Below are 26,345 nucleotides of genomic sequence, written 5' to 3'. Positions count from 1 at the left end.
GTACTTTACCAACACATGTTGAGACAAGGTTTTCAGAAATCCACTGTGGCAAAAACTTAAGAAAAATTTGCACCTTTATTTTGGTGGAATTAAAAAGAGCAAGAGTAACAGGAAATAGAGATAACATTGCTACAATTCAGTTCTTTTCAAAAAGATGCATCACAAGAAATTAAACCACAGGTAATGTTATTCATGCTTTAAAATAATCCATTAAGTCCTTCAAATAAAACTGCAAATCAAGGAAATTTTGAAAAGGATTTTCAATGACTTTCAGTGAACATGTTCTTATTGGTAAAGCAGACACTTAAGACTTTTTGATTACATAGGTCATGCAAAACAATCGACCTCACACATGGTTGTCTACCTGCTCATTGTAACATAATCTTTTTGGGATGATTATAAATTTCATAAGTTACAGTGACTGCAAGAGTAGAAAGAATTCAGGAGAATGACTCTAATGAAGCAAAACACTATGTAGTACATGTGAAAGTGTTATTCTGAATGTTTAATTCTCCCTCCTAATATAAATTTCTACATTTGGAAGACTATCATATACAAAAATGGCAGTCGTTTTTGTATGTGCATCTATAGGCACTCCATCTAAATGATAAAAAGAAACTACAGGAGTAACATTTCAAATACTTTTAAAGGGTGTGGTTAATCCCTTCACCACATTTTGTTAATCCAAAATAGGGCACTGCCCTTTTATTTAAAATGTTCGTTTGTTTGAATAGTGTATTTCCTAAGGAAGATGATTTTGCTCCTAAGAAAATGTAGTTTATCCCTGGTAACATTTTAAACTGTTATTATTTATATAATCTCCAAGTTGTCAATTGGTGGAGAGGCGCATGGCTTCCTGTTATTAGGAATAATCTTCTCACTCTGCATTGTGACACTGAGAACAAGTTTCTCTGCGGTGGTGAGATCAACACTTCCATCCTGTGGGAGTTCTGAGAGCATTGCCAGTAGGAAAACCTCTACCACGGGCCAGTTCACCTCCTTGAAATAAGCAGAGCCCCCAGAGAAAGTGAACTCCAAATCTCCTATTGGCACATTCAAGTTCAGTGGCAGTGAATAGGCATAGTAGACTTTCCCAGATACCTGGATATGGGGCGCTGCTGGAACAAACACCTAAAAATGAGGGGATAGCTTTGGGATGAGACAGTGGGTAGAGGTTGGAAGAATTTTTAGGATGGCAGAAAGAGGCAGGACTGCCTTGAACACTCCTAGCAGATCTATGGATGTTAATGCTAGTGAGGGCTGGAGAAAGAAAGGAGCATGCGAGAGAGCACCTAAATTGCCACGGAGATTATGCAAATTGTCGGAAACAGACTGTAAGAAGAAAATGGGACATTAGAGGTGCTGCCAACGAGGACTTGGTAGAAATGAGGACTTAGTCGGCAACGAGGTACGTGCTGTTGGAAAGTGAAGGAAAAGAGATTCTGGTTATATAGTGGCAAGAAGCTTAGCTGCGATGTGTCGGCAGTTGTGTGGAAAGCAAGTTGTCAGGGATAAACTTAAGACATTCTGTTGAAGAGACTCCTAAGCAAAGTGTGCAAGGTGCAGACTGGTTTCTTCTTGCTGGTTATAGTACAACGTGAGTAGAGATAGACAAATTGAGGAAAGAACTGTTTTAAATATAAAGAAAGCAGGACTCAATGACTTGGAAATTCTTGGGCTATCCAAAGGACAAAAGACATTCCAATTAAGGGATTTGCTGTCGGGGACGTCGGCCCTAGGGAGAGATGAGGGTGCTGCTATACAACCTTTGGCTAACACCTGAGGAAGGCCCGAGTTTTCTGTCACACCACAGATCCTTGAAGAGACACAAGGTGTGACTCAAAGATCCTCCCAGCCTTCGCAGAAGAAGCCAAAAAGAGAGATGAGATTACCTATGAATGCTTTGCTCCAGGGCCTCTGGTTTAAGAGCTGAATCCCCCTAATAGGCACACAAGATCCCCAAGTTTCTGGAGAATGTTAAACCAGCAGACCCTGCTATCTTAAATTGACAAGGATGGAGATGATTTGAAATGAAAGACAGCGGGACTTCCCACAAGTCCATAGTTAAGAAACAAGCTGATAAAACTACTCAGCGGGGAACCACTGCTGCCTGTCATGAAAGAGGAAGGACTCTGAGAGGCCTTCACAAGCCCAGGAGATAGTGCTCCAGACCACAGAGATGTGACACCTGATGGAGTGTGCATAGCTCCTTTTCTCATTCCACTGTTTGAACAGGAATGTCTATAAACCCCATTCTATGCCAGTCCTACCATTATATTTGGGAGGAGATAACTGTTTTTCTAGGTTCACAGGTACAGAGATGGAGAGGAATTGTGTCCCAGGAATCGTATTCAGACCCTCACTCATACTTGATTTAGATGATTTACATGAAGTTTGGGACTTTTGAGCTGGTGAGATTCAGATAAGGTTTTGCACTTTGATGCTATAACGGGTTGACACTTTTGAGCACCTTTGGATGGGGTGACCTTATGTCAATCTTTAGGGCAGCAGTGGACTGCGGTAGTCAGAAAGGCCTCCAAAATACTCATGTTCTAATCACCATACCTGTAAATTTGTGACCTTACACAGGAAAAGGATTTTGCCAATGTGATTAAGTTAAGCATTTTGAGATGAGATTTTTCTATAATTATCACAAGGGTCCTTGTAAGAGGAAGGCAGGAGAAGTACAGTAGGTGGTAAAAGATGTAAGGACAGAAGCAGAGCTTGGAGGAATGAGCTCAAGTGAAGAGATGAGGAGAGCCTTGGAAGAGGCCAGGAACGGAGTCACCCCTGGAGCCTCCAGAAACCTGTGGTATGTCACTTTGCATGGTAAAAGGGACATTAAAGAGGCAGCTAAGATTACTACAGACCTGATGACAGGCAGATAATCTGGAACTAATGGTGGGCCCAATCCAATAACGAGTCCTAAAAAGCAGAGAACTTTTCCTGGCTGTTGTCAAAGAGATGTGATGACAGAGAAGGGTCAGAATGTAATATTACTGGCTTTGAAGATGGGAAGGGGGCCACAGGCCAAGGAACGCAGGTGGCCCCTAGGAGCTGGAAACACGAGGAAAAGATTCTCCCCTAGGGCCTCTCAGAGGGAATACAGCATTGTCAATGCCTTATTTTAGCCAGTGAGACCCATGTGGACATACAGAATTACAAAATAATAAATTTCTGCTATTTTAAGCCACTAAGTTTAGAGTAATTTGTTACAGCAGCTACAGAAACCCCACCAGGTGTGGTGACCAAAGGTGAAATGGTATCTGGGAAGAAGAAAAAGCCTTTCTATCATTCCTGATATAGCCTACTTCATATAGGAAATACCTGGCTTTGGCAGAAATGCAAATATTTTTGCTGGTAATTCTTTAGATCCAGTCTGGCTGACAGAATTTACATTTCTGAATTTGTACACTCATTTTGCCCTGGAGTAGAGTACATTCTGGATTGAACACTTAGAACAGTGTTCAGTATAAATAGTGGGTCCCTTAGAAAAATGTGTTGCATAAATAAATGAATGTGATCAAGGCAGGCTCTGGGACGGATTGTAATTACTCTATTTTAAAGTGCTCTTTAACGGATGTTCTCAAGAACTGCTGACCTTTCTGTCCTTGTTTCTGGCTTATGATGGTCATAGTTCTGTAAAATACAAGGCCAAACCGTATTTTTTGACACTAGTACAAGGCCAAACCGTATTTTTTGACACTAGTAATACAGCTAAATCAGTAAGTAAAAAGGACGCATACAATCTTAATAGGAGAAATAATTATATGATCAACATATTTCAGAATCAGAATATAGATAGTTTTCGGTATATATCACAGAAAAAAATTCCAATTTGATCAGAGGATTTCTTGATGGCTGTTGATCGATGCACCATCAAGAAACTTCAGTACAAATTTTACCAAACACATTTATCAAAATGGGGTTCTGTTCATTTCCTCTGCAAACAAATATTGTTACATTAACCCAGAGCACGTAACAAATTGGTTTGCCTGAATATTTACAAGCTATCAACATAAACCAGCTCTGCAACTAAAAATTCAAACATGTTTATCTCAAAACCTATTCCTGGTTCAAATTCATCTAGGCTATGGCTGGAAGACAGGATAAGAATAAAACTGAAATTTATCTGTATAAATAATAAAAATAGTTTGTTTTCTTAATGCTCTAAGTATTTTCCTTATTATTATGGCACATTATCTTTCCTACATGCTACTGCATGGATAGGAGCAGTATTATTTTAGTTGCTGGAGTATCACAGTGTTAAGAATATCTGCTTCTTGTAGTGTCAGGCTTTCATCTGTTAGCTCTTTATTTGGAAATGAAGTCACAAGAATAAAGTCAAGAGTCGCAAATTCAGGACGGGACTGTATAATAAAGTCCCGGACATCCAGGATCCTGAAGAAATAAGATAAAAATAATTTGTGATATGAAAGTTTTATTTTCATGTAAGCCTTTAGCTAACATTAGATGATAGCAATATAAATCATAATTCTAATCCTTATTTAAATGTGTTGTAATTTTTAAAATTTACATTATTTCAATGGATGGATTTATATTAGATTACAGATAAAATGTGAGCTTTAACTCTGGAGTGTAGCTTATATTTACTTTTTCTGTAAACAGAGACAATCTTTAGGTGAGTTATGCATAAAATAAATGTCAACAATGTTATTATACTAAAAGTGCAGGTTCTACTTCTTTCAGAGTATAAAATATCTTGGCAGCAGGTGACCCAAAAAAAGGTACCCCAGAATGGCCTGTGTCAAGGTCAGTCTATAACTATGAAAGGTTTAAGTCATAAAGACAATTTTTAAAAATTATCCTTTTTTTAAAGACCTTCACATATGCCTAGCAATTCAACTCAGATTTTAAATACATCCCTTAAGGAGAAAATGAAATTGGTACATTATTAGTACAACAAATGTATAAATGAATGTTAAAATGACATTTTAAAAAGTTTAAGTACCTGACAAAAAAAAATAAAGTACTTGACAATAGTACAATTATACTTTATCTACATTACAAATTTATATTGTGAAGAGTAAGCTAAGGTAGAAAATTCCAATCAGAATTATCTGATTAAAGTCCAAATAAGGTTTCACTATATTTTGAGTTTGGAACTGAGGACTTAAGCCAAGTTTGATCCCACTTCACATGGTTTTAGCAACAGTGCAAAAGTGCAACTTTTAACAATCTAATTTTTGAATAACTTAATTTGCATTAGTATGTTCAAATGCTAAGTATTTCACACAGCTATTATGCTTTTGAAGTATTTTTTTTCTCTCAAAAACTTAAGAAGTGTATGTAAAGAATTTCTCATTCTTCATTACTCACTCACATAGTTTTATAAAGATAAGTGACCATGTGCGAAATCACAAATGAGCTTACCTGTGTGTACTATTGAATCTTTGTATCAAACGACTCCCATCTGCTAATCTGATTTGAATTTTTGTTGTTGGCACAGAATCATCAATAAGAACAACTGCATTAAGTATTGACTTATCCTCCTCTTCTGGGGATGAAGGCGTACTGACTATTTCAGGGGTAAGGCTAAAAAAGAAGAACTGAAGGATTAGAACACGAATCTGAATACATCAGATGCATACACATCTGAATACATAAGATTCAACAAACTGAAGATGATGGAGTAACCACTGAAATCCATCGCTGATTCTCAAGTGTTCCTACCTATGACTTCTGGACCAGGAAAAACATGGCTTCCTTTGAGTCTCCCATACTTCTTCTAACTTCTTTTGTTATATTAAAATTCTTTTGTAGTCTATGATTCTATTTAGCTTATCCAATCTCTTTCAAAAGCTTAACTTTGTGTTCTTTCCTCCCTTATCCCTTTGAAATTCCATGAAGCTGTTTAACACAACAATCTTTACTCAGAAATCTGTGCAACTCTGAGTTAATGTCAAAGAATGATTATGAGGACAGGCAGGCTTGGTTTCAAATCCCAGCTATGTCATCTGCATAAACTTGAAGTAAATTAATCTCTCTGAATTCCAATTTTATCATGTATAAAATGCGGAGGGGAAATAATACGATGTTATGTAGGTTTGTTATTATCAGTAAGTCCCACAGTGCCTACAACAATATTTCAACAGGTGCCAGCTATTTTTGTACATATCAACACTAAACTACTGGCTTAAACTTACCTAATATTACTTAAAAACATCTGATGCATGTAGTTACTGCTTTATAAAAGAGAAGTAATTTCTATGTGCTAGTGAGGAATGAAGTTTTATATATGGTGACAGATTTATTTATTTTTTAAAAGGTTTTATCTTAGAGAGTGCGCACAAGTTGGGGAGTAAGGGAGGGACAAGCAAACTCTACAGTGAGCACAGAGTCCAACACAGGGCTTGATCCCAGGACCCTGAGATCACGACTTGAGCCAAAATCAAGAGCTGGACGCTTAACCAACTGAGCCAACCAGATGCCCCTACGGTAACTAGTTTATCATGAAACTTATTTGATAGGGCATCTTACCATTGGAACTTGATTACTAATGACCTTAGCACCACTTTATCTTAGTGACTTCTAATACTAGCAGAATGAACTGTAATTGTAAACTGAAAGTCAGTGTCAAAAAAAAAAAATCCTTTTGGATTAAGAAACGAGAACAGGGCGCCTGGGTGGCTCAGTAGGTTAAAGCCTCTGCTTTCGGCTCAGGTCATGTTCTCAGGGTCCTGGGATCGAGCCCCGCATCGGGCTTTCTGCTCAGCAGGGAGCCTGCTTCCTCCTCTCTCTCTCTCTGCCTGCCTCTCTGCCTACTTGTGATCTGTCTGTCAAATAAATAAATAAAATCTTTAAAAAAAAAAAAAAAAAAGAAACGAGAACAAATTAAAAAACAAATTTAGCCAAATTCTTTATAGACATTTGTCAAATCTTAATCTTCTCTAAGTTACCTAAAAGGATTATTTAATAGTCTTAATGTCTATTTTCTCAAATACTGAGTTTCAGATGGCATCCTACAAATTATTTTCTTTTGAAAAAAGTAAGAACATATTTATTAGCATATAAGTTCTAGGAGCATTCTTTGCTCATCTTGACTCTTATTCCCACCAATATATTCTCAAAATATACAGTAAGGTAGAAAAATTAACTTGTACTTATTGCTAACACTCCCCCTTTCTTCAGTTTTTTCTTAATACATATTTTAGAATCAGCTTCAGAATATATATGATAAAAACATAAAAAAGAAAATGATGATTTGCAATCATTGATCAGGTAGTCTTAAGGAATTTTCTTTCGAGTTTGGAACTGAGGACTTAAACCCTTGACCAGCAAGATGATTCACTATGCCAAGGGTCCGTGTCCCTTACACAGGGAGAGGTACAAAAACCAAAGGGAAGGTACACTAAATGCAAAGGACTTCAATCTTCCTCTGCCTCACTGAAACTAGGTGTATACATCATCATCACCATCATTATCATCCTCATCACTACCACCATCACAGCCACCACCATGTTTATCAGTTCATTTAAATCATGGTATGAATGAGGGAATCATGACTTAATAATTAACAGCAAGGATCCAGAAGCCTGATTCCAGGATTCTGACTCAGCCACTTGCTAGATGTGTGACCCTGGGCAAGTCACTTAACACTGAGGTTCTTCATCTGCAAAACAGACAACTTGGCAACACAGTTGTAAAGATTAAGTTAATGAGGACATAGAAGCATTTCAAACAATGCTTTTATATAGTTGAAACTTCCTAAAAGGCAGCTATTAGCATTGTAATTCCTATCCTAACAACAACTAGGGAGGGAAAAGTTATCTCTATTAGATGAGATGAGTCAGATGCGGTTTCTGTACTTTAATGCTTTCTATTTAAAACAGATTCTGACAAAAAGAAAGTACCAAGTAAGGATACTAAGTAAGGAAAGCTCTTTCATGTGTTTCTTTATAAGATGTGTGTATGTCAAAATGAAATTATATGGAATAATAACATTTGAGGTCAGGAATATATTTTCAAGATAGTTTAGGCCAACCGTATCATTTTATAGGAAAAGAACAGAGTCAGAGAGATTGAAAGACAGGCTCAGAGCCACAGGGATAGGCGGCTGAGCAAGTTGGTTAGTGAGCAATGTATAAAAACACATTTTAAAAAGTTATAATAACTTTACTATTTAGCCTTCAAAGTTATACCTGCTTACTACTTAAAACTTTCTCCTTAACTGATCAAAATACAATGACATTTTCAAAATACCGTTTGTATGTTTCAAGTATCATATTAAAAGAATTTTTAAAAAGAGGGAATTGATAAACCAAACTTTCTAGGCAGACTGGAAGACAGGACGTAGGGTGGTTGTAAGAAGAGTGAGTCCCTTGGTCAGGAAGATAAACATCTTCTAATTTAAGAGAGGCCAGTAAAGATAGATTTAATAAACTTCGAGGCTAAGAGGAATATATTGGAAAAGTAATTCTTGTCAGGCTCCATTTTCTCAGGAAAGCTGGAAGCAAAAAGAAATCTGCTGAGATGAGGGCAGGGAACATTTGGGATCAGCCCTTCGAGAGTGGGAGAGGCACAGTTCGCATTCTTAGCTGGGGTGCGAACATCCCCAACAGCACTGAACAGCACAGGGGCAGACAAATCCAATGGCTGAACAGTAAGGTAAGGAGCTGCAGAACTGTTGGGATAAGAAAATGAAGCAAATGCAAGAAGGAATGGGTTAGGCTTTAGAGGAGAGGACCGTTAAGAGTCCAGGGATCAAGATGAAGTCAAAACTCAGGCTTAGTGGCCAGAATGGGTGAGTGGCAGACGGAATCTTTTGGACTGCACAGTGTGAGAAACAGGAAGCGACTGTTCTTAAACAGAGACATTTGCTTCCTCTCACGATCTGTATCATCATATGCACAAGCTCAAAGCCTACAGCAACAGTCTACTCGTTAGCCCTGCTTATCAAAAATGATTCTGTAATTTTCTAAGTATGTTGGGCTCTATTCCAGCTCCCTGAGCTCATTTTTATGCAGTTGTACCATTTATTGTGCCACTGTACATCTGCAGTTTTGTCCCTATGATTTGCTTGTTCCTATGATACTACATGAAAGATCTGGGTAGAATTTTTATTGCATTTAGGTTTACCCCACAATTATTTGTAATATTGCAGTAAAAAATTAAGTTAGTTTCTATCTGTGTAATGTTCTGTTTGCAATAAGATTGCCAGCTATGGAAGACAATGGAATTATTTCCATTTCTGTTCTGTTTGCTTTTTTTAAATTACTTTTCTGTTCAGTAGGTGCCTGGAAATCTTGGTAAATGAGCCATTTCAGTAAGTTACTTTCTGAACACATGAAGGTTTTGTTAAGTGTTTTATGTGCTGGTTTTCTCTAACTTGATATTCTGATATTCTGATTTCCCTAACTTAAGTATTCTGAAAACAACCAACTTCACATTGCTCTTGCTGCAATTACTTATGACAGACAGGCATGCTTATAGCTGTGATCAAAGATGCCTATTGTTCAGTCTAATCAAGAACCTTTAACAATTTCCCCTTTTGAACCCATGTAATCAGAAAGAGCCAGGATGGCACAATGGTAAAAAGCAGTGTATGAATCTGAATCCCACAAAATAACTGCTCGCTAGTTCAGTCACCTAGGGCACAGTACTGCATTAGCGAATGAAGTAATCACAGGATCTACATCCAAGAATTGTGAAGATTAAGTGAGTTAGTATATGTTTAAAGTACCTACAGGGCCAGGAATGTGATAACTGCTACTGAAGTATTCGGTACTAACATTATCACTAGATTTGCATATCTAATTCCATCAGCAAGGTCTTCAGGGTTCCTGTTTTAATTTTTACTTTCTAGGTTATTTTGCTTTTTTGATTCTCAAAGAAAAGTCACACTGAGTAAAGACAAGTATTTTTCTCACTTTAGGGTTTTACCTTCCAAGTTTTTGTCCTTCTCCACTAAAAGCCTTGAACCTCAATCTAGGTTTTATGTACTCTTGATCCTGATGGTCCTCCATATCCAAATTCACGTGGCCACCATGAACAAGCCGCTGAAGCTCCAAGGGAATCTCTCTTTTAAAAAGGGGAAAAGGTTTTAGTTAATGTAAAAAAAATTAATCTACACTACTGACATTACTATAATCAAGTTGTGAGCTATACTGGAAAACAGCACCTTTTGCTTAAATTTTAATTTGAAAACTTCCATGATGATTGATTAGTCCCTATAGATATTTTCTTCTTCAAGTTGCATCAAATTATGATACCTCTAACTTTGCTTTCCTTTTTCAAAATTGCTTTGGCTATTTAAGGTCTTTTGTCATTCCATACAATTCTAGGATTATCTGTTGTAGTTCTGTGAAAAATGCTGTTGGTATTTTGATAGGGACTGCATGGTAGTACAGATATTTTCACAAAATTTGTTCTTCCAACCCATGAGCATGGAATGTCTTTCCATTTCTTTGTGTCATCTGAGGTATCACCTCATACCTGTCAGAATGGCTAAAATCAAAAACACAGGAGGTAAGTGTTGATGAGGATGAGGAGAAAAAGGAACCCTCTTGCATTGTTGGTGGGCATGCAGACAGGTACAGTCACTGTAGAAAATAGTACGGAGGTTCCTCAAAAAGTTAAAGTCACTACCTTATGATCCAGCAATTACACTCCTGGGTATTTACACAAAGAATACGAGAACACTAATGCAAAGGGATGACATGCATCCCTGTATTTATAGCAGCATTATTTACAACAGCCAAAATATGAAAGCAGCCCAAGTGTCTGTTTGATGAATGGAAAAGATGTGCCACACACACACACACACGCACACACACACAAGAATATTATTCAGCCATAAAAAAGAATGAAATCTTGCCATTTGCAATGACATGGATGGAACCAGTGTATAATACTAAGCAAAATAAATCAGTCAGTCAAAGAAAGACAAATACCATATGATTTCACTCATATGTGGAATTTAAGAAACAAATGAGCAAAGGAAAAAAAAGAGAGACAGTCAAGAAACAGACTCTTAACTACAGAGAACAAACTCATGGTTATCTTAGGGATGGGTGTGGGGGAATGGGTTAAATAGGTGAGGGGATTAAGGACTGCCCTTGTCCTGATGATCACTCAGTGATGCACAGAATCACTAAATCACTATATTGTATATCTAAAATGAATATAACACTGTATGTTAACTATACTGGAATTATAATTTTAAAAAAAAGTTGCATCACCTCATTCCTAGTGATTCTCACTATAGGGACTTTTTGCTGTCACAATGATCTTGGGAGGGCTTTTAGCATTTAGAAAGCCAAATTGCAAGATAGCAATTTATACCTAAATAAGCACTAGAAAATTCCTATAAGGACATAATAGTTAATACTGATATTTATTTCTAAACTCTGTGGAAGAAGTTTTGAAAATGGATAGGTGGTCTTTGATGGTTGTGAGATTCATGAGAGCTGCTGTCATTCAGGGTTGTGATCCAGATACAGGAAGTGCTGCCACTGGGATTCATCCTGCCTAATTAAGTCTTGTCTTGGGTTCCACAGAACCACCGAATGCCCTGCCAGAGTTGTGCCTGGATGACACCAGTGTCTGTAATGTCTGATCCTAAAACTTAAAGCTTAGAGTCTGTTTTCCAAAGAAGCAAAAAACCCTTTTTTTGGTGGGGGGGGCATTTTATTAATACACTATAAAATTTTCAGGAATACGTGTACCATATAAACTGAGAGAAGACTGCACTTTGTTTGGAACATTATCAACATTATCAAGTCCCTGACTGCAACACCACCGACAGTAATTACGTTGCCAACCTCACATACCTCATTTTTTATGTTTTTATGTTTGTCACATTTTCTTGAGAAATGCTGGACTGCACATAGGTGCAAACTATCTTATTACTTTTATTATGCTCTGGTGTGGCCAGACCAAAGCATTTATAAACTGAAATACATAAAATTTTATGATAAATTATTTTATTTCAATATATTTAAGATGAAATTTTTATCTTTTTTGGGGAAAATACTACTCATGGACAGATTATATTATCTATGAGTTCTTCAAGGACAGTGAAGATGGTGTTACTCAATATTTGTCATAAGTACAGGGCAGTGATTCTACAGTTGACAACCACTGTCTGACTTCAATCATTTTTTCAAGGAATCTTTTCAAAAATTGTTCTTGATCATAATTTATACTTCAGGATATAGTAAAAAAACAAATCCTCTTTTAGGACACCAGGACTGCTTGGACACTGCCCACAAAGATTATGGCTTATTTTCATTTAAGAATAAATGAGTTTTGATCTACATTATAATACAACCATCATCAATACGCTCTTGTCTACTAACATCTTGAAATAAGCATCAATTCCAACAGCAATGCTGATCTTCCCTTAGCAGATGAACAAACACCTCCCTTAACCAGTCTCTCCCAGCTCTTCCCAGTGACTGCAGGTTTCCAAGTCCACACATCAACTTAAACTATTATTTCCTTATATTTACCACCACAGCATACTGCCTCCTAGGACAGCTTCCCACCTTTCTCAAATGACTTCAGCATATTGCTTACAGCATTTCTTGCCATTTTTTGGTATCTTGACCTTATCTTTGTAGAATTCAAATCCAGATTTTATGCTACTGTTTCACCTCCACTCCACTTCAGCTACTCTCCTTGGATATATTTGCATCACATGGAAATGTCCCAGCGTCAGTTCCTGAATGGAGTATAACCTTCTACTCCGGTCCCTTCACTGCTTCTTAAAATCTCCAGTTCATCATCAACCTTCTGTTTGGTTGTATTTCTACTTAGGAATGATTGCATTGTCAGCCAGTGAAAGCATGATGCAGAAAAGCTTTTATAATCCTAACAAAATCACTGGATTTTTCATCCTCTAGCAAGAAGAGCTGAGCTATTATGTTCTTTCCATCGGTCAGAGCACTGTAAATCTAGTTGACTTTCACAAATCATAACTTCAAAATAACCTGAAATCTTCAGCCAGCAGTCATGCCACTTTAAAAAATTTCTAATATAATGTGCTGAATTTCAGGCACACACACAATGAAAGTCATCCTGTTAACAGTGAGCAGGACAGTGGCTCAGTGGGGAGGCAGCTACAGGCTAATCAACTGTATTGATTTATTACATGAAGATGTTTCTTCTCAGAATGGACCATCGCTTGATCATATTTTGAAAGTAACCAGTGTCTACTGCCCCCTCCATCAAATTAAGAACCAAAGACTTATGAATAGCAACATGTCCTTTAGATACTTAAAAATACTCTTTACCCCCAGCAATCACTTATAAAATACATTCCAGTATCTTAAGAAAAAAAGTCCCCCCCTAAGTAACAAATAGAATACAAGTAAAATATCTTACCCTCTTTTAACAGACTCCAGAAATTGAGCATTTGGTGGGTCATTATAAGGTCTCAGTTCTCCATCATCTAAACTGAAACCATTGCTCCATAGTTTAAGCAAAATCTGAACCTTTTGAAGATAGGAAAAAAGTTAAAGAAATAAAAGAATCCACCTGCATCAAGTAATTTTAAGCTTCAAATCTTGTGTGGTATTTCACAACATATTCACAACATAAACCACTTACTTTATTTAAAATGCAGTGTTATTCATATTACTTTAGTTACTGTTAAAATAAGGACTCAAATGAAAGCAAGTGTATTTGTTCAGCAGATTTGTATGTGGCTTAACAAATCGACAATGGCTGAAATGCCAAAGCTAGATCCTGGCCTTCATGTACAATTATTCTGGTTCATTGAGAAAAATGAAAGCAATGAGAGCATCCAGGTGCTACTCCACATCAATTTTTCTCTTTCAACTGTACCTATATTCTTTTCTGCTACACAGGGCTTAAATATTTATGTCAAGGGGTAAGCCAGAATTTCAGTGACCCCCTAAGGCGAAAGTAAACATGTTTAAATGAAATTATAATTCCAAATTTTAAAACACAAAAACAAAGAATGATCTTAGGAGTTTCCTTGTTTACAACTCAGCTAATTCTCTGACAGTACACTACTTATAATAATTACTACTGTATATAAATAAAGCTCATTCTGACAGTGAATCATATATTCTTTCAACATATAGAAGATATTTACAATTTAAGTGCAAGGCACAACTGAGGTGCAAAATATAAAACCTGAGACTAAAGCTTACACATTAGTCATTTTAAAATCCATATTTCAAAAAATAACAGAAAAATATATACAGATTATATTTATATCACTAATTTCTAAATTTAAAAACAGTAATAACTAGAGGCAAATATCTAAAGCTTTTCATTTTGGTTACTGTACCTACATCTTGCAATTGATTTTCTCCATAGATGTATTCAGATCGTTTACAAAAGGAATTACCCAATCTGTATCCTCCACCTGTAAATGACTGAAATACACAGCAAATGAGTTAAAAATTCACTATGGTTTATAGGGCAAAATGTTATGATAATGTGTGATATATTTGAAAACCAGATCAACTACAATTAGCCAAACTAGCTTATACTTTCCAGGAAAATTTTATATTAAAATGAAGGTTTTATGTTACAGAGGGGTATACGTAAGGAAGAAACTATGTTTCTCCCCACAAAAACATTAGGGACTCCAAAGTTGAAATAATTTAGGCCATTCTTAAATTTAAAGATACAATCATATACCAAAATATATATTTTAAAGTATAAAGAGATTTTAAAAAGCTACCACTAATATTTTATGATGTTTTATAATAAATTTTATAATATTTTATGATGTTTTATCATAAAAATTATGTTTAAAACATATTTCACAAAGTAAGTAACAGTTAAACAGTATAAAGGAAGAATTTTGTAAATAGGTATAAAGTACCCTGAAGTTATCTTTGGATGTGAGAAAATGACAGAACTGTAAACATACATGGTATCAGTGTCAAACCCTGGTAAGAGGATGAAAAGACAAGCTACAATCTAGAAGAAAATATCTGTAATCCATATATTTGATAAAGGACTCAAAACTATTAAAATATATAAAGAATTCTCAAAATTCAACAGAACAATCCAATCTGAAAATAGGCCGAAGTCATTTTACTGAAAGGGATATGAAAGATAATGGAAAATAAACACAAGAAAAGATGTTCAATATCACTAGACATTAGGAACATGCAAATTAACATCACTGGCCATTAGGAAAATGCAAATTAAAACCGCAATGATTTATAACTACACACTTATCACAATAGCTAAAATTTAAAATAGTGACAATACCAAATGCTGGCAAGAATGGAGAAATTGGATCTGTCACTCGCTACGGAAAAGAGATTGGCACTTTCTAAGAAACCAACATATACTTAGCAAATGACCCAGCAACTGGACTGTTGGGCATTTATCCCAGAGGAATGAAAACTAATATCCATACAAGAACCTGTATACGGTTGCTCATAGTGGCTTTATTTGTAAAAGTTCCAAACCGGAAACACCTCTAATATCCCTCAATAAGCAAATGGTTAAACCAATTGTGTGGTTCATCCATACCATGGAGTGCTATCAGGAATACAAAGAATGAACTACTGAGACACTCAGTAATTCTGATGACCTCCAGGGCATTAAGCTGAGTGGAAAAAGCCAATCCCAAAGGTCACATACTATATGATTCTATTTGTATAACATTCTTAATATTACAAAATCACAGAGATAGAGAACAGATTAGGGTAGCAAGAGGTTAGGGATGATGGGGAGAGGGCTGAGGGTGTGACTAAAATGGGGTACAACATGAAGGAGATCTTTGTGATGACAGAACTGCATCTTGATTGAGTTGACAATTATACAAATCTTTGGATGTGAGAAAATGACAGAACTGTAAACATACACGGTATCAATGTCAAATCTTGGCTTTGATACTGTACTACAATTATGTTAGCTATAACTGTTAGAGGAAACTGGGTGAAAAATACACAGGACCTGTGTTCTTTCTGTAATTTCACATGAATCTGTAATTATTAAAAAAAAAAAAAGTAAATAGAAAGGTTTCACAGAGATGTAAAAAACTGCTGCAACTTTCAATCATTAATAGAAATGCTGTAATCTTATAAAAACAGAGTAAATGCTTAAAATAGACATATATAGTTAGAAAAACAATGTCTACAAATAATATAAAAATCTATAGAGAATACATCTATATATCTATACCTATATATATAAAATTTAGTTTTTAAATTTAGCACTTACCTTAGATTTGTTATCACCAGAGGCTCTTGTGGCTTCATTCAGAGGGACAGCCCCATGTTCTCTTGCCTCTCTGAAAAGTTCATTCACAATTTTTCCAGTTGAAGGTCGAACTATATGTAATCCACTGTATTCATGTTCACTTGAATAGAACCTTTAAGCATTAAAGTTCACGAACAGAAACTTAGAAAACATACATAACTCCTTTAAATTAAAAGGCTACAGAGTCTTAGGGAGTAACTTTATTTAAAAAGAGCCATGTGAATCATGAGAGATTATGGACTCTGAAAAACAATCTGAGGGGATTGAAGTGGCGGGGGCGGGGGCGGGAGGTTGGGGTACCAGGTGGTGGGTATTATAGAGGGCACGGATTACATGGAGCACTGGGTGTGGTGAAAAAATAATGAATACTGTTTTTCTGAAAATAAATAAATAAATTAAAAAAAAAAAAAGCCAATGTGGTAGGCAGTAGATGATCTGACATTTGATGAGAAGCTGCTAAGGTGGCACATGGATTTTGGAAAGTTCTGAGGATATGATTAGGTGAAAGTGGAGAAAAAAATAAGTGCCTTTTAACATAGACACAAAATTTAAGTAGTAATAAACTATTGTTTCTTACATTGTTTCTTTAGTGAGACTAAAATTGAATGCTCAAGTTCTTCTTAATAAAAAAATTCTTTATTCTTTTTTGTACATGACATAAAAATGAATTAATAAAGTTAAAAGTTTGATGCAAAAAAAAAAAAAAAAAAAAGCCATATGGGGGCGCCTGGGTGGCTCAGTGGGTTAAAGCCTCTTCCGTAGGCTCAGGTCGTGGTCCCACCGTCCTAGGGTCGAGCCCCTGCATCGGGCTCCCTGCTCGGTGGGAGGCCTGCTTCTCCTTCCCCTACTCCCCTTGCTTGTGCTCCCTCTCTCCCTATGTCTCTCTCTGTCACATAAATAAATAAAATCTTTAAAAAAAAAAAAAAGAACAGAGATGTATCTATGTCTAGAATCAAAGCTTTATCACTATATAGTTTTTATCACAAAATTTACATTTAAAAACACATAGTGGTGTTCCAGTGCCTTCTACACAAATACAACTCCCCTTGGCTTTCAAGGTTGTCCATAATGTGGCTGCATCTAGGACTGGCTACATAATTTGTGGGGCCCACTGCCAAATGAAAATGAATGTCAATTAATAAATTTTATTTTATTTTTAAAAATTATTTATGTATTTTAGAGAGAGAGAAAGAGCAGGGGGAGCAACAGTGGGGGAGAGAGAGAAAGAGAGAGAATTTCAAGCAGATTCTGCACTTAGCCCAGACTCCGACAGGAGCTCAATCCCACAACCTTGATATCATGACTTGTGATGAATTCAAGAGCCTGTGGCTCAACTGACTGAGCCATCCAGGTACCTCTCAATTTAATAAATTTTAGATTATATAAGAAGCTAAGAGCAAACAACAAAAAGGTGGTAAGAATGCTCTGGATTGAGATTTAAAACAGGCATAATCAAGAGGAATGCATGGCCCTTGGTTAGATACCAAATCCAAAAAAGGCTTGAAGACATATCTGACTATGGACTACATATTAAATGATTTTATGAAATTACTGTTCATTTTCTAAGGTGTAATATGTTATCAGGGTTAAAAAGGGTATGTGCTTCTTCTTAGGAGATGCAAGCTGAAGTATTTAAGGATGAAGTATTATGATGGCTGCAATTTGCATTCAAATAATTGAGTAAAAGAGCACTTGCATGAATGTAATGTTGTAACATGCTAACAACTGGTGAATACAGGTGAAGCATATATAGCATATATTCATTGTACTAATCTTTTGATTACCTATGGGTCTGAAAACAAAAAGTTTGGGAAAAAATTAATATTCTTTCTTCTCATTCGGGTCCAAAGAGGTATGTCATTTTTATCTCCCCTACAGAAAAAAGGAAGTGGAAAGTGACACACAAAAAAGAAGGATGATTTCTAGTGAATTTTTAAATTTCTGGTAAAAATGATAGACTTTCTGTGAATACAACGTAATGGAAAAACTCGAAATTTCTCCCCAGTAAGGAGATTTGCAGTATTAAAAAGACATTAATAGGGTGCCTGGGTGGCTCAGTTGGTTAAGCTACTGCCTTTGGCTCAGGTCATGATCCTAGAGTCCCGGGACTGAGTCCCGCATCAGGGTCCCAGCTCCGTGGGGAGTCTGCTTCTCCCTCTGACCTTCCCTCTCACACTCTCTCTCACTTTCTCTCTCTCAAATAAATAAAATCTTAAAAAAAAAGACATTAATGAAAATATTCCTAAAAACAAGAAAATTCATTTTAATAAAGTATACCTGGCTCTTGAATCCTCATTGCTGGTTCTTTTACTAGTTCGGGTATTTCAACAATAGCAAATACTATACAGAGATCACTTATTAGATGTGTCATCATTTAGTGAAAACATAGACAGGTTCCTGAAGTTCTAGATTCCTCTTTTTTTTTTTTCCCCCCCAGATTTTATTTATTTATTTGAGAGAGTGAGAGAGAGAGCCTGAGTCAGGGTGGGGGTTGGGGGATGGGCAGAAAAAGAGGGAGAAACAGGCTCCCCACCAAGGAGGGAGATGGATGCGGGGCTCAACCCCAGGACCCTGAGATCATGAATTTAGCAAAGATAGAGGCTTAACCGACTGAATCACCCAGGTGCCCCAGGTTCTAGAGATTCTTAAATGGAGGGCAAAAGGTACATAGGGGCTCCATGAGTGGGTTTTCAGAAACACAAATCCTTAAAAACAATTGACAAAATTGTGCATAAATGCGGTTTTGTGGGGAGAGGGGCTGTAACTTTTGTCAGATCCTCAATGCATCCTATGACGCAAAAAGAACCACTGTGTCTAAGAAAAGTACTATTCAGTGAATGTGTCTTTATGATGTCTACCGAAGTATTAGGTATTTAAGATAACTTTTCTGTTTTTTTCTTTCTTTTTCTTCTTCTTCTTCTTCTTCTTTTTTTTTTAAGATCCTACTTATTTGTCAGAGAAAGAGAGCACAAGCAGAGTGAGTGGCAGGGCAGAGGGAGAAGGAGGCTCCCCACTGAGCAAGGAGTCTGTTGTGAAACTCAAACCCAAGACCCTGAGCTAAAGTCAGATGCTTAACTAAGCCACCCAGGCATCCCAACTTTTCCATTTCTTTTAGCTTTCTGACTACTACCATTTTAGGAGTACTATCTAAATAATATTTATTTTAGAAATCATAGTTTTAAAGAAAATTCCCAAGACCATTTAAAATAATTTAGAATTGGTGAACTAAAAAGAAATACAGTGTTTACAACCAAAACAAAACTTACCTTTGAGGTGGTGTTCGTGGGCTTTTAAAGACTGTAGCTTTAGGTCTATCAGATTTGGAAGATTTGCATTTCACTTCATCTTCATATAATTCTGCCAAGGCCAACTATAAAACAACAAATTTGTTATAAAGTGTAATAGTAGGACTAAACTATTCTACAAAAGTAGATATTATGACTAGAACATTTGATTGTGTAGTATAAATTGCTAATGAGAAATAAAGGGTGCTGTTTCAGATGACCCTCTTCCAAAATAAAACCAATGTATCTCTCACTTGATAAAATTAACCAAAATACTGGAATATATTGAAGTTACAATAACTGCTTAATTATTTTCAATTAATTATTTAACTGTTTCAAAAACTGTATTTGGTAACAGATCATTTTGAAAATTGAGCCTACGATTTTCCTAGAATTAAAAAAAAAAACAGTTGAAGATGTTTCACACTAATGTCAGCCTGCTCTCATCAAATCTCATAAAATTTTTTTCATTTAGCTGTTCAAGTTTTCAAAACCAAGCACATAAAATAATTTCAAAATTATTCTATTTAAAAGTCTACATGACACATAAATTTCATCAAGTATGGGAACATGAACTTTTAAAAATATAAGACAATGTGTTACATATATGGTTTACATAAGTTTTAGAAAGTAATATTACCAAATTATGCATTCTAAATATATGGCTGGGTACCTTTAAAATGAAATAAATACAATACAGTTCTTGAAACTGGACTTTTGAAAAGCCATCCAAATATTTCAGCACTAAATTATTTTGTTCCATCTTAGACAATTCAAAAACTTCTCTCAATGCTCCCATAATTGGCATGATCATAATTTCCAGAAAATCTTTTGAGAAAAAAAAAATAACAAAAAACAAAATCTCCCCTAATAAACAGATAAAGTGCTCCTTCTAGAAATTCAAGAGATATGAAAACTACATCCAGGGCTTCTTTGCTTAGAAGGAAAAGAAGAATTGGGACAAAGTCAATTCTTTGAAGATTCTATTAGACAACTTTTAAAACATCCACACATGAAAAACAAAAACAAAAGAATTAATTTTCCTCCCTATCCCATTCCTATACACCTCCATCAACTTTTCATATTTCTCACATGGCAATTTTGTTAGAAATCCCAATTATGAAAGTGCTTTGTAATCTAAAAGAACTGAATTAAAATCCTAACTTGGGCTCCTATGGTGTGTCTTGGACATGTTATTTAACTTCTCTGAGCCATGGTTCCCTCATCTTTAAATGTCTGTTTAAAAAAATTATCCTAAAGTATCACTTTAAAGATCACAGAATGCATGTAAAGCACAAGGCAAGTGCTCTATTACTAGAAGATATTAAAAAATGTTTAACAATGACTATTATCAGTGTTTCATTTGCCTCAAGATTTCCTTCTTCAGTGTTATCTACATATTATAGTCTCTTCCCCACCCTAACCCCTCGAAAATAAAACAAAACAAAACAAATGAGACGGAGACGGACATTCTGCCTGACTACCTGAGTTCAACGTTTTCAGAAATTTTACCTCCTTGAAATCTGTTACAAACAGTATTCCTTTATGGAAGTTCCTCCTGAGCTGATTACTTCAGCTCTATGACTTACTTTTACGTGATTTCTAATCCCATCAATGGAAATGGTACCTATATTGCAAAGGCACTTCAGCCATCCTTCACAAAGCCTTTTCTAGTTTTCTTAACTAGATGATATTTCTTTCCTAACTCCTCATAGTATATGCTAGTCTATTATTAACATTTATATTAAACATTATATTATCATTGCTTACGTACTTTTCTCATTATTTTATCCCTCCTATTATAATTATATAGGTTTCCTAGACTGTTTCTAATATAATACTTCATGGATACGCAACAAATTCATGATGAATTATGTAGATAATAAATAAACCTGCAGATTTTTAAAAATTTATTTGACAGCATGAGAGAGCATAAACACAGGGAAGGGGAGGGGCAGAGGGAGAAGCAGACTCTCAGATGAACAGGGAACTGGACTGACGTGAGGTTTGGTTGATCTGAAAGCAGATACTTAACCAGCTGAGCCACTCAGGCACCCCAAGCTGTAGATTTTAAAGCTGAGATTACATCTTCTATATAGTTTATACCTTGTTTGTTTTTTGTTCAAGACTTGTACAAATCCTGTCAATCAAGTAATTTTCTTCTGTAAAATAAATTAATAAAGCAAACAATGTGTTTTGATTGTATGAAATATATATTAACAAAATATTAATATATATTCACAAATTAGGAATATGGAGAAAACTGTAATTGAGCAGGGAGTCCACCTAGTTGAAAAGGTCTTAGTTTTTAATGGTGCATTACTAAGATGAAAATGAATGATATTTAGAGGGAATGAATGCTGGGATTCATGATGTCCCTGCAGCATCATATGGTATAAATTCATCAGTAACTATTACAAAGAAATTCAATTTATATTAGTTGACACAGCAAAGATACCACAGAAGAGGAAACGATTATTTAAACTGATCAAAATAAACTAAAGTACTGGTTAAAATGTACAGAACAACAACTAAGTATTAGTCAAATAAAGAGACAAGAATATGAGCACCGTGAAGTAATGAATCACTGTGAATTATCAGGACAGTGTGTCCTTTAGGTTAAACAGTTAGATTATGAAGCTATTTTGATTATGCAGGAGGAATAAAATACATAAGTACTGATGACCTTTGCTCTAGAATTCGAAATGTGAAGAACATGAAAAGAAACCTGAAAGCAAAGTAACTGAGAAGGAGAAAATCAAGTATATAGCAAAAGATTAAAACTACGGAATTCGCATTCCTAGAGTGACACCTGCCCACAAGGTATTATACGGATTTTTAAAAAAATATAGAATAGCAACATCCGCATCATCTGGGAACCTCTGAAAATGCAAATGCGCCAGCCTCACCCCAGACCAAATGAATGAAAACTCGGGTAGGGCCCTGCAATCTGTGCTGCATCAAGCCTTTCAGATGATTCTGATGCACGCTAAAATTGAAAACCAAGACTGTGGACTACTGATGTCCAGCAGGATTAGGATACTCGTGGCAATTGTAACACAGTATCAGACATTCTTATTCTTTTCTCACTTACAAAATGCCACTGTTTATCTCACCCCATCCTAACCCTAATAAGTACTGAAGTCTATCACTAATTACCTACCAACGCCAACTTGCATGGAAATACAGAATTAAGAACAGAAATCTTTTCCTTTTCATATTATTCTGGAGGAAAACTGGGACAGAAGCATACACTAAATATGTTAACCAACTACTAAACCCTTGAGTATAGATGGACTGAGGACAACCAGGAGAGAGAAAGGTCTCCGAAAACATTCAGAAAGACTGAAGAACACTTAGGTTTTTAGGGTGATCACTGTCACTGTCACTAACAATACCATCCTAAACCTTCCCATTGAATAATTACCAATTTGGGGGGATGAAGCGAGCTATGATCTGCTCTTGGTTTGATACCCATAGGAGATTTGTGCAGTTTGTAAGTCAGAGGCTCACAGTGCTGGGAGGCTTTCTGGGAGACAACCATCCATGTTCCTCCTGTGCTAAATGAGGAAACGTCTCCTGATTTAGATGCTGAAAAACCCTACACTGCCTAGCAGCAAAGATATACATACTCAGGGGGTATCTTTTGCTTGTTCCAATTAGTAAAATATCGCCCTTTTCCTCTATAATACTGTGAATGACTGAGTCTTAGAGCAAGCTGTCCAGATAGAAGTACTTACTGAAAAGTATACTTACACATGGCTAGATAAAACAGTAACAAGATAATCAAAGAGTAATCACTATTCAAAAAACTAGTCAGGGAGAAGAATATTATTCATTTCCTTTAAACCTACTCTATTTCTTTTAAACATACTTCATTTCTTCACACATCATCACTTTGGTTGTTTCCAGGTTTCTTAGCAAGTTCTTCAGATTCTTTTTAAATTCCAAAGGAAACATTACCAACTCTTAAAGTATCTGATATCCAAAATCACATCTATAAGAAATTAGTTGTCTATCTACCAACCTAACTACCAGAAGTAGATAAGTAATTAAAAAAAAAAAATCCCCAGGGCACCTGGGTGGCTCAGTCAGTTAAACGTCTGCCTTTAGCTCAGCTCATGATCCTGGGGTCCTGGGATCGAACCCCACAATGGGGTCCCTGGTCAGCAGGGAGCCTGCTTCTCCCTCTGCCATTAAATCTGCCTGTGCTTTCTCTCTCTCTGTCAAATAAATAAATAATATGAAAAAAAAAATCTCCATCCTCTGATAGTGAAGAGGAAGGCATTCTTTCAAGGGACATTTACCAAAATATCTCCAACCATTAATCATATATTAATTTGCTGGATTAAGTCTGTAAATTTGCCAAGCATTAGGCAATCACTAGCTAAGCTGTTCTCATTTCTCACTTGAATAGAATGAAATTAGACAAAGAATATGAAGTTACATAGTTTTAACAGATGAATTAGAATGGGCCTACCAGTTTAAAGTTACAGTATTTTTCTCCTTTAAAGAAAAGGAACCAAATATTTACCAAGCAACTACAGAGCCAGGATAATATGGGAGTGCATGGGTACTTTATGGACATTTCATCCTTGACACTACCAAGATCACCCCTAGTTTACAAATAAAGACACTGAGGATCAGAGAGGTTAAGACACTTCTCTTACATTCACAAGCCTACAAAGTGACAGGACCAAGATGCAAACAGAAGTTGAGTCTAACCAGAAACTCCATTTCTTCCCAACCTGCCATGTTCCCTCGTAGTGATGGTAGTCTTCCATAGAAAAGATGAGGCAGATGGTAACTTCCTATTTCTTGAATCTGTTTACTACTACTGAATTGACTTAAAAGCACTGGAATTATTCTGCATTCGATTCATCTTTTAACTGCCACTGAGCTCTCTATTCTTGACTTCTTCATTTTATGTACTGCTTAATTTGGTATTCAATCATACTCCACCTTAAGATGTTATGGTCAGTATCGTCATATATTATTTCTGCAAAAAACAGAAATGCCTTTACACTTCAATCCCCTTCCACAGTGTCCAGCACCAACTATAGATTTGATGTCCTATTCATCTCTGCACTCCTGGAGTTTAGCAGTATTTTGCATGGCAGGTGGTCAAATCTTGTTCAGAGAAGTAGAATTAAAGGTGTAACTGTAACAGAACTTTTCTATCAGGACAGATTCGGTGTCATTTACTTTTAATTAATTACCCAGTTCCTTATGATTGTTTACTTGTTGATTTTATCAATGGTCTTATGAGACAGGGGAAAAAAGCCTCAGTGAGCGAAGCAGTGTTAAGCATCTGAAAAAGCGAGATTTGCTGCATCCGTATTTAGCTCACTAATGTCACCAAGAAATTTTATTTCGCTGTTTCTTCTGTGCAATGTTTCATAGACGGTAGCTTTGACAACTAGGCATGCAGCTGTAGGATGGAATACTTTAGCTCACACTTTTAAAAGGGAAAAGCTATCTGATAAAAAGGAACCATTTTTATATAAAAGCAATCCAGACAGAAACAGCATCCAAGACAAGAAAGAGCAAACCAGCACACATTACTGCTTATAAAGTGATCCTCATTTCTTACGGGCACGGTAAAGCTTTCTTCTACAGTAAGTCTCCTAAGGAAGTACCAACCAGTGAACCATTCAACTGACCCCAACACAATGCCATTCTAAACGAACAGTTGCTTCTTAAAATGCAAATCGGGTGGAGGGGAAATGAGACCGGGGCAAAAGAGAGTTGGGCTTTGGCACTTGTCTCCTCGAGAAGCACTGTTCGATGCACCGCCCTGAAAAGACCTGCGATGCCGGAGTCACAACAGACCCAGGTGGGGTCTGGCAAAGGCTCAGCCGAGGCCAGCAGCGGACTCCGACACGCACCCCTCCGCGCAGTCACCCGCCGCCGCGCCCCGCCCTCGGCCGCTCGTCGCACCTGCAGATCCCGCGCGCTCGGGGGCCGCGGCCCAGAAGACCTCTCCTGCTCCCCCGGTTCGGGGCCGCCACCTTCCGCCATCTTTCACCGGCTCGCCGGCGCCTGCGCCGACGCATCCTCCGCGCCTTCCGGGGTCGGTTGCCTAGCAACCGCGGGAGGGGTGGTGCCTACGTTGCCCCACTTCCCCACTTAAGGGGCGCGCGTCCCCGTCTTCCGGCGCCTGCCGTCCAGTTCTGTATCTCTCTTTTCCTTAAAGGAAACTGGCTCAGAGAATTTCACCTCAGGGACCGTCTACGTAAACCTTGTGCTCTCTTTTCAGCACGCCTGAAGGCACTGTAGGCCGCTCTAGAGGGCAGCGCAGAATTACAGGTTCTTAAAACTCAACAATGAAAGCATCTTCCGGATGCATCGTCTGATACAAATTGCAAACTTATTTTTGGCCAAATTCTCTCATCTTCCCTTCCAAAGACTGGGTGGGTGGTACGTCGCCGTCAATGCGTGAACTGGTGTTGAGGATGGAAAACATCGTTAAAGCTCTTTGTAATCAGAGCTGGAGACTGGTTAAGCCATTAATCTGAGATTTGTTTAAACTCCTGCCTTATTCCAGGCATTTTTATGTCTCTGGGATGTAAAGGTTGAAAGAGGAGCCCTGGTCACTACAAAGCTCACAATCTAGTGGGGAAAAGAGAGATGTAAAAGATAATAAAATTCAATTTGCAAGAGAGCTTTGCATTAAATGTTATGAATGAGATGTGGGGTGTGAAAGAGGATATTCTTTTGGTGCCTGCTGGGTGCAGGATGCTAGGTGCATTCCTTGTGTGATCTCATCTATCTCCCTGTTAGTTAAGCATTGCTATTACCGTGTTATACCCAAGGAAATCAGATGATAAGTAACAGCTAGAT

The 26,345-nt window shown here is 36.8% G+C and overlaps 1 protein-coding gene across 2 annotated transcripts; it reads right to left on the bottom strand.

Annotated features, from left to right (window-relative positions):
* Nucleotides 1–56: 56 nt before the first annotated feature.
* On the bottom strand, nt 57–25,575 carry UBXN2B (UBX domain protein 2B). 2 transcript variants are annotated; one of them, XM_032316925.1, is made up of 8 exons: nt 25,443–25,575; nt 19,485–19,588; nt 16,180–16,330; nt 14,286–14,369; nt 13,348–13,457; nt 9,904–10,041; nt 5,395–5,556; nt 57–4,401 (listed from the first exon to the last, which is right to left on the bottom strand). In XM_032316925.1, exons 1-8 carry the CDS (start codon nt 25,521–25,523, stop codon nt 4,239–4,241), a joined length of 993 nt encoding a protein of 330 aa, XP_032172816.1. In that variant the 5' UTR covers nt 25,524–25,575; the 3' UTR covers nt 57–4,238. The 2 variants fall into 2 exon arrangements, with proteins under 2 accessions (XP_032172816.1, XP_032172817.1); XM_032316926.1 differs by lacking the exon at nt 9,904–10,041.
* Nucleotides 25,576–26,345: the final 770 nt, after the last annotated feature.

Source organism: Mustela erminea, chromosome 16 (assembly GCF_009829155.1).
Source record: "Mustela erminea isolate mMusErm1 chromosome 16, mMusErm1.Pri, whole genome shotgun sequence".
Lineage (NCBI taxonomy): Eukaryota > Metazoa > Chordata > Mammalia > Carnivora > Mustelidae > Mustela > Mustela erminea.
The sequence above is the reverse complement of the archived record's forward strand: the minus strand, read 5'-3'. Positions and strand labels throughout refer to the sequence as shown.